The sequence below is a fragment of the Schistocerca americana genome, chromosome 7, assembly GCF_021461395.2.
Source record: "Schistocerca americana isolate TAMUIC-IGC-003095 chromosome 7, iqSchAmer2.1, whole genome shotgun sequence".
In the NCBI taxonomy this organism is placed as follows: Eukaryota; Metazoa; Arthropoda; class Insecta; order Orthoptera; family Acrididae; genus Schistocerca; species Schistocerca americana.
Window position 1 is genome coordinate 476,037,748 of NC_060125.1, and position 9,466 is coordinate 476,047,213.

Genomic DNA, 9,466 nt, shown 5'->3' on the forward strand with positions numbered 1-9,466 from the left:
AGAGGAGATTTTCATTCTCCAAAAGGTCATAAAAATTCTTGAGCATAAAATGCATTCCATATTTCTACAACAGATTGATGTCAATGATATAGGCTTATAATTATGTGCATCCTTCTTGAAAATGGGGAATGAACTGCACTTTTCTCTAGTCGCTAGGTGCTGTTGGTTTCTCCAGTAATCTATAATAACTGCTGCTAGAAGGGCAGCAGGTTCTTTCACTTATATTTTTAGAATTGTATAGGACCTAAATCTGGTTCTGATACCTTTCCACTACTAAGTGAGGGGCAGGAGGTTGTCGTCAAGTACCTGCACAATGGTAGCCCCCTGACCATGCGGGGATCGTACCGTTGGTTCCTGCACTACACCCCCACAACAAAGTACGATCTCAATTTGTTCCCTTCCCTTGCCACACTGTGGGAGGAAAGCAGAACGAAATGACAAGCAGCAAAATCCTCCCTCCCCCCTCCCCCTCCCCCATACCTGGTCTGTACCGGGACTGATGGGGACACCTTTTTGGCCACAAAGCCTTTATCTTTCGTGGGGGAAAAATTGAGGCCAAATATAGGGAAGTTGCAGCCATCTCTAAGATGAAGAGCAGTTCCCTCCACATTAAAACAACATTCACATGACTGTCACTCCCCACAAGTCTTAAAATGCTCCCAGTCATCATCTTTCACTGTCATCTTCTTCTGCAATCTGACGATGAGCTGCAGGTCAACTTGGAGCAACGGGGTGTGCACTTCATCCGTTGTCCATAGGGGACCAAGGGAGAACAGAGTTCTTACCGGGGCCTGTATCTTGGCTTTTGAGAGAGATATGTTGCCTAAGAAGCTTGAGGTGATGGTCTACTGGTGTGACGTGAAACCCTGTGTTCCTCTTCCTGCAAGATGCTTCAGGTATATGAAGTTCAGACATATGTCTTCCCATTGCACTGCTACCATTGTCTGCAGGAATTGTGCATGTCTGCTGCACATGAACCTGGGTCATGACCTCCCCCCCCCCCCCCCCCCCCGCCTTCCCCTGGCCCCTTATGCCAACCAGTGGAATTGTAACAAATTCCCATGACCATCATGATTACCGAGGTTATTTTAAGAATTGAACTGACTGAGAGGGTATTGGGTGGAGTTCGTACATATGTACTGGACTCTGTATACAGTGACCTTGTGCCTCTTGATACTCCATTGGAGGCTGTGGCTCTCTGGGCACATCTGGATTTTACCATCTGTAATTTTTATCTCCCTTACCATGATGTCGTGTCGCAGGATGTACTGTCTCCATTTTTCTCTCAGCTCCCCCCACCGTTCCTAGTGTTGGGGACTTCAATGCCCACAACCCATTGTGGGGTGGAACAATGGTTAGTGGCCGTGGTAAACACATCAAAACTTTACTGGCACAACTTGATCTTTGCCTCTTGAGCTCTGGTACCCCCACACACTTCAGTATCATACACGGGACTTAAACGATTGATTACTCCTTTTGCAGTCCTGATCTTCAGCCATTTACCTAGTGGAGGGCCCATAATGACCTTTGTGGTAGTGACCAATTCCTGGTCTTCCTGTCGCTCCCTCAGTGTTGCTTCTCTGGAAGCCCAGCCAGATGGATTCTCCATAAGTCTGACTGGGATGGGTTCACCTTTGCTGTTGTCCTTAGCTCCCCATTGCAAGGCAGTATCAATGCAGCTGGTCAGCATACAATGGCATCCATTCTTTTGGAAGGCAACCAAGCCAACCCCTCTTCCTCAGGATCTGTCCCTTGGAAGACTGTATCGTGGTGGACCCCAGAGATCACTGGGGCTGTTGGAGATCATAGGTGGACTCCCCAATGCAACAAGTAGCAGCCTTCACTGGAGCATCTCGTTGCCTTTAAATGACTCTGTGCCCATGTTCCCTACCTCATAAAATGACGACAGCAAGAATCCTAGAAACGGTAAGTTTCCACCATTGGATCTCATACCTCTCCATCGCAAGTGTGAGCAAACATCAGATGACGCTATGACTTCCAGCCCCCTGCAGGTGTACCAGTTATTTCCTAAGATGGTGCCATTTATACTGATCCAGACACTGTTGCTGAGCATTTTTCTCACACATCTGCATCTGAGAAATAACAGCCCGCTTTTCGGCTAAAAAAAAAGTGAAAGGAGCAAATGTGCTTACCTTTTACTACCCGCCCCTGGAGCCAATAATGCTCCATTCAGTGAGTGGGAACTCTCCGGTGACCTATCCCATTGCCATGATACAGCCCCAGGGCCATACAGCATCCACAACCAAATACTGAAATGTGAAACATCTGCAGTGGATTGTCAGTGTCACATCCTTGCTCTCTGTAATCTGATCTGGAATGAGGGTGAGTTCCCATCTCAGTGGCTAGAAGGTGTGATAGTTCCGGTACTGAAACCAGTTAAGAACTCCCTTGAGATGGACAGTTATCATCCAGTCTGCACTACTGATGTTCTGTATAAGTGCTCAAAAGCATGGTGAGCAAGTGGCTGTGTTGGCTCCTTGGGTCTAGGGGCCTTTTGGCTGCATCTCAGGGCAGATTTCACAAAGACTGCTCCACTGCTAATAATTTGGTTCACCTGGAGCCCACCATGTGGACAGCCTTTGCACATTGTCAGCATCTCATCACTGTCTTTTTTTTACTCAAAGATGCAGAGAGCATTTCAAATATAATGTTTCATTGAGAAAATTTCAGTTTGTAGTAAAAGGCTACTTTAAAGAGAGAATTTCAGTTTGTAGTAAAAGGCTACTTTAAAGATTATCATGAATAAAACATAAACACCAGGCTTTAAAGTAAAATGGATTAATCCATGTTGTAAAATTGTTGGCACGATAACCCTCATTTCCGTATACACAGTTGTGTGTTTAATTTAGTGTTTATTTTTGTGATATTCCTGTAAACACAGGTACAAATATTTTCGTAATTGACTGGAAACCTGAAAAATGAGTTATCTGAACGCCACCTGTCCTCAATAGTTTTGGCTAATCTAAGCTCTGCTCTGCTCATAGAGGTTTTCTGCTCCTGGCATTCTTGTTTTTTGGTTGGAGTATTGATAGAGCAAGGAAGTTAGTAGGAATAGGAGTCATGTAGGAAAACTTCTGCAACTGGTGGTGGTGGTGGTGGTGGTGGTGGTGGTAGTAGTAGTAGTAGTAGTAGTAGTAGTAGTCTCATAGCTTCCATAATTGCCCCTGTATTTGAAAGAAAAACTAGCTCTAAACTATTTAAGTTTCACATACATTACAGATCTGTAGTGAGTCTTGGATAAGATATTTCAAATTTTACAATTTTTTTTTTTTTTTTGACAGCCACCAAACAATGCTGGATTGTTGGCATTTAAATCCAAACAAAAGACCTTCGTTTACGGAACTAAGTGAAAGAATTGGGAATATGCTCGAAGATAGTGTGAAGAAAGTAAGTAATTACATTTAAAATTGGTCAGAATTCATTCACTGTTATTCTGTTTAGGAAGTATAGTGGTTGCTTTTATGGAACTGCATTGATTTCTCATTAATGTGACTTTGAATACCTGTTCCTAAAATCCTTTGCTTTTTTAAAATATATATATGTATATATATATATATATATATATATATATATATATATATATATAGTATGTCTTATTTGGTCAAATGTTCTATGTTCTACTGATTAAACATTGTCACTGGATTAGTTTTAAGAAGCATGCAGTAGCTTTTGTATAACAAGAATGGGATCTGCCTTGACACTACTAAGTCACAACAACTTGCAGTTTAATTATAGTAAATAAATCTCATATTACCTTACAGTGAAATATAATTTGTTTCCTAGGTAACATTGATTTAATTAATGACAATTTTGTGTAAATCTGTGTTCACTTCTGTCATTAATTTCATATTTTATCTCCCCACCGTTACCAGTGCTTCATGGCCTTTGTCTCATGATTCATTTTTGGCCTTGGTCTTAGAAGCATGCTTCACAGTTTCATGTTTTTACTTTTTTTGCTCTCTAATGACACTTCTGACTGAAATGAGACATTTTAATGACAAAAAATTAAGAAATTTAGTGTAAGGAACTCTACATTGTTCTGTTTAATTTCAGCACTACATTGATTTGAATGATCCATATATAGACATGAATTCAGAATGGATGCAGAACACACAAAGTGATTATCTGAGTATGATGAGTGCTCCTACATATGGCAATCTAGTATCACCAATTGAAGATAATGATTACATCAACAGGTAACATTTAGCATATGTTCTGTAATAATCATCTTTTAAATGAAATCTACATCTGCATCTACATGATAACTCTGCAATTCACATTTAAGTGCTTGGCAAAGGGTTCATCGAACCACAATCATACTATCTCCCTACCATTCCACTCCCAAACAGCGCGCGGGAAAAACGAACACCTAAACCTTTCTGTTTGAGCTCTGATTTCTCTTATTTTATTTTGATGATCATTCCTACCTATGTAGGTTGGGCTCAACAAAATATTTTCGCATTCGGAAGAGAAAGTTGGTGACTGAAATTTCGTAAATAGACCTCGCCGCGACGAAAAACGTCTTTGCTTTAATGACTTCCATCCCAACTCACGTATCATATCTGCCACACTCTCTCCCTATTATGTGATAATACAAAACGAGCTGCCCTTTTTGCACCCTTTTGATGACCTCCGTCAATCCCACCTGGTAAGGATCCCACACCGGGCAGCAATATTCTAACAGAGGACGAACGAGTGTAGTGTAAGCTGTCTCTTTAGTGGACTTGTTGCATCTTCTAAGTGTCCTGCCAATGAAACGCAACCTTTGGCTCGCCTTCCCCACAATATTATCTATGTGGTCTTTCCAACTGAAGTTGTTCGTGATTTTAACACCCAGGTACTTCGTTGAATTTACAGCCTTGAGAATTGTACTATTTATTGAGTAATCGAATTCCGACAGATTTCTTTTGGAACTCACGTGGATCACCTCACATCGCTTTGCAGTGATACTGGTCTTCGGATGACCTTACTAGACAGTAAATTACAGCATCATCTGCGAAAAACCTAAGAAAACTGCTCAGATTGTCACCCAGGTCATTTATATAGATGAGGAACAGCAGAGGTCCCAGGACGCTTCCCTGGGGAACACGTGATATCACTTCAGTTTTACTCAATGATTTGCCGTCTATTACTACGAACTGCGACCTTCCTGACAGGAAATCCTGAATCCAGTCGCACAACTGAGACGATACCCCATAGGCCTGCAGCTTGATTAGAAGTCACTTGTGAGGAACGGTGTCAAAAGCTTTCCGGAAATCTAGAAATATGGAATCAACCTGAGATCCCCTGTCGATAGCGGCCATTACTTCGTGTGAATAAAGAGCTAGCTGCGTTGCACAAGAACGATGTTTTCTGAAACCATGCTGATTACGTATCAATAGATCGTTCCCTTCGAGGTGATTCATAATGTTTGAATACAGAATATGCTCAAAAACCCTACTGCAAACAGACGTCAATGATGTAGGTCTGTAGTTCGATGGATTACTCCTACTACCGTTCTTAAACACTGGTGCGACCTGCGCAATTTTCCAATCTGTAGGTACAGATCTATTGGTGAGTGAGCGGTTCTTGAGCTTACAGCTGTATCAGGCAGTTAAGTTTCGCTACCAAATTTAGAGAAAATTTATTTACTTCTTACCACAACAAGACCATTTACTGAAACAAAATCATGGATAGTTTGTCAGTATTGATACTTACCTGTTTTTGGAGGTTTAAAATGGTTTCAGAATTCATCACAGGTACAGTATAGGTGTTCTTGTTCTCCTGTTTCCAGGTGTAGGTAAACCCACTGATCTTCTGAGTAAGTGTCTCCAGGACAGTAGAGAATTGTCACGCACATTGGAACCTGTGTGCTTCGAAATAGTTTCCTACTGACTAAGATTTTCAAGGAAGTGGACTAGCATTATAACATGTACAGTCACAAATATTACCCTGTCATTGAGATATGTTTGAGGAAGAGACTTCACTTAAGATTTAAAGTAATTTTGTGTTATAAAACCCATTTAATATGCGTTGTGGAAAATAATACCTATTATATAATTCTAGTATGCTTAAAGTCCAGTTAAATGGATTAATAGAAATTATATACACCAGTTTCTAAGTGTGGGATTGACCCAAGGACATGAATGTGCTTGTATATTAATACCGTCAAAGTTTCTACAGAATTTCAACAATTTTTTCCAATATGGCTTACTCCAGAAAATGTGTTCAGATTCCCCCCGCTGTTGGCAGATTCTCTGAATCATAAATTTATCATATTGAAAAAATAAGCTAGTAAACATGTTTGACGTTCCTCCAGGTGAATCACTTCTGTGTTCTTGTACATTGACTCAGAGGAAACACAAATGACATAAACAACAACCAAACTGTTCATAAGACTGGTACTGAATGAGAATACATGTGCAGGGATATTGTAAAAATGTGTTACGTAGCATTTACGTAAAATGAGTTAGTTCATTGTGCTTTCAATAGAAAGAAAATCATTATTTTTGTTGATGGCATGTGTGAGATGACTTCAAAAAATAACTTCAAGAAATGATAAACACTTTAACAAAGGTAGCAAGAATTTAGAGTAGAGGTCTGTTGTGTTTTCTGATGAAAGCTGGTTCTGCCTTGGTACCAGTAATTGATGTGTTTTCGTTAGGAGGAGGCCAGATGAGGGCCTGCAACCAACCTGTCCACTGGACTTACAGCTGGAATTGTGGTCTGTGGTGTGATTTCATATGACAGCAGGAGCACTCTTGCGGTTGTTCCATGTGCCCTGACTGCAAAATTCTATGTCAATCTCATGATTTGGCCAGTCATGTTGCCCTTCATGAACAGCATTCCAGGGGGTGTTTTCCAACAGAATAATGCTCTCCTACATACTGCTGTTGTAACCAAACATGCTCTGAGTGTCAACCTGTTACCTCGGCCTGCTGGATCACCAGATATGTCTTGTCGAGCACATATGTGACATCATCTGATAACAGCATCATCCACAAACAGCTTTAACGGTCCCTGTATTGATTGACCCAAGTGCAACAGGCATGGATCTCCATACCATAAATTAAAATTAGGCACCTGTACAACACAGTGTGTGCACATTATCGTACTTGCATTCAACAGTCTAGTGGTTGCACTAGTTATTAATATACCAGCATTCGCATTTGCAGTGGCTTTTCTTGCAGTTACACTAAGTGTGATCTTGCAATGTAGTCACTTAAATATGTTACCTAGACAAAATGTTCCATAAATTCATTACTCTACATTAATTACTTTTTGGCATTGGGATTTTTTTTTCCATCAGTGTATTTAACTATTGTTCAGTATTTCAAAGTAACTTCACTGATCACATGCTTTTATTGTTTTTCTTTCCATGCAGTCCTCTACCCGGTTCTGGTGCAGAAGCCACAGATGGTCCAGCCAGCTCAGGGTACATGTGCATGGGAAGTCCGTCAACTTCAGAAGGTGGTGTATTCAGCCCACACAGCAACCGTTCTGAAGGAAATGTTTTCACTTTTGATGGTTCGCCTCAAGCAAAGTCTCGTGTTAAAGAAGCAGAACTTATTCGTGGTCCAGAGTTGCGACCCATGCTTAAGAGCATGAGTGACTCTGAATCAGAACAACCTACTGCTGACAGTGTAGATACTGGTGCACGAAATGGACATAGGACGTATGTTAATGGAAATACTATAACTCCAAGTTTTTCAAATCCTGCTTACCATAACATTGGCCACTTTAATCCTTCGCCTGACAATTATGTGAATATACCTCAACAGAAAAGTCTGTTAAAAGGGAAAGAGAAGGCTCTGCTAGAGACTTTTGATCACATGTCTGTATCTGGTCAAGATCCAAAAGGAAGTTTTGAAAATGATTTTCTCTCTTCTCAAGATGGTAGTGTGAAACATGAAGGTTATGTGAATTTTCCAAACAATAATGCTGCTTCGTTTGCCTTCTAAAGAGGTGAAGCTTGGTAATGTTATGGAATTATTGTGAAGATTTGCACAGTTGATAACAGCTTATGCAAAATGCGTCTAGTCTCAATAAAGGTACAAATCTTAAAATTGCCAAACATTAAGCACAAATAGACTGTGAAACACCCTTTCACATTAGAATTCTCCAGAGAGAGAAAACAGAAGCCATGTTAAAGTTTCAAGATTTTTTAAAATGCTTTTATGCATATTTTCATTTCATGTCATCAATTTTTTACTTCATTTTCATTTTATGTCATCAGTTTTTTACTTCATTTTAATTTTTAAGATTGACTGTACAGTGTGTATATAGTTTTAAGTATTTTATTGACAGAAAGGCGTTGAACAAAATGTAAGTAATTATTTTTAATAACAATGGTCTTTTGCCAAAATTGTGTTAAATTTATTTTCATTTTTAATAAAGGAACCACAATCACTCATTCACATTTTATTTAATATAATGACTTCGGATTGTTGCTTAATCCTATAGCAGATGTACGTGGTTGCTAGAAGAAACAAAGGAAAATCTTGGGTTCAAAATAATCATTCAGATTTGAAAAAAAGGAAATGAATCTCATCAGCATACAATTTGCAACCATTGGATTGTGAAATGATAAGAGTGATTCCAAACCTATCTCCAACATACTATGCAAATATTACACGAGATACTGTTTTTGACCAGGTCATAGGCATTAAGCCTGATGACCTTGCAAAATTGGTTGACGCTGTGCTACAGCATCTTCATTGCCACCACATTAAGTTTAGTTATTTGTATATCCTATCAATCATATTCACAATATCATGCTAAAATGTGGACACTGTAAATTGCTTCCAAAATAATCACTCTCTCTTTTTTGTGAAAATATGTCTGTATGCTGATCATTTACATGACAGATGTTATGTTTAGTGACTGGATCTTTTCTGAAAGTAGTCAGTGGAGTGAAAAGTTGTCCAGAAAATTCAGTGTCAAATGTTTTTCTAAACTGTTGTTGATGTATCAGGTTCATTGAAATGAAACCTGGTCAGTGCGTCAACCTTTGCCTTACACGTTAGGTAGCATCACATAACTGCGGGTATAGTGGCACCATCTATTGGTAAAGAGACTGACACGTGTGCTTCATTTGATGTTGGATAGTGCCAGTGTGGTTTCATGCCGAAGAGGTGGTCACACTAGTTATCGCCCACCACTGAACTTGCACCTGAGTAAGTAGGAACAATGAAGAATAGGGAGTTGGAGGCTGTGAAATGTATAGGCAGATGAAGGCTGTGTATAGTGAGTACAGTCTGAGTCATTAAAGTGTTGTGGAATGGCGCAATCAATTCCTTGACGGGCACAAGTCACTGGAAGACGATGCTCATTCTGGACAGACTCGTCATGTGTCACACTGGAAATGGTTGCAGAATTTAATGCTTTAATCTCGGAAAATCAAAGAACCACCGCGGACGAGATCCATCGGTTACTGGGTATTAGCACGGGCACTGCCCACCTCATA

General features: G+C 40.1%; 1 protein-coding gene across 5 annotated transcripts in view; it reads left to right on the forward strand.

Annotated features, from left to right (window-relative positions):
• Window positions 1-8,334, forward strand: part of LOC124623201 (vascular endothelial growth factor receptor 3) — a 512,828-nt gene extending 504,494 nt beyond the window's left edge. For 2 of the 5 annotated variants that reach the window (XR_006980681.1, XM_047149018.1), the window contains 2 exons: window positions 3,303-3,408; window positions 4,075-4,214. Coding sequence is in view for 4 of the 5 variants with exons in the window: in XM_047149018.1 (XP_047004974.1) it covers window positions 3,303-3,371 (69 nt within the window). In the remaining variant the exon portion in view is untranslated. Of the gene's footprint in view, window positions 1-3,302; window positions 3,409-4,074; window positions 4,218-7,384 lie in introns of those variants that run through there. The other 3 variants (XM_047149015.1, XM_047149017.1, XM_047149016.1) reach the window with 3 other exon arrangements.
• Window positions 8,335-9,466: the final 1,132 nt, after the last annotated feature.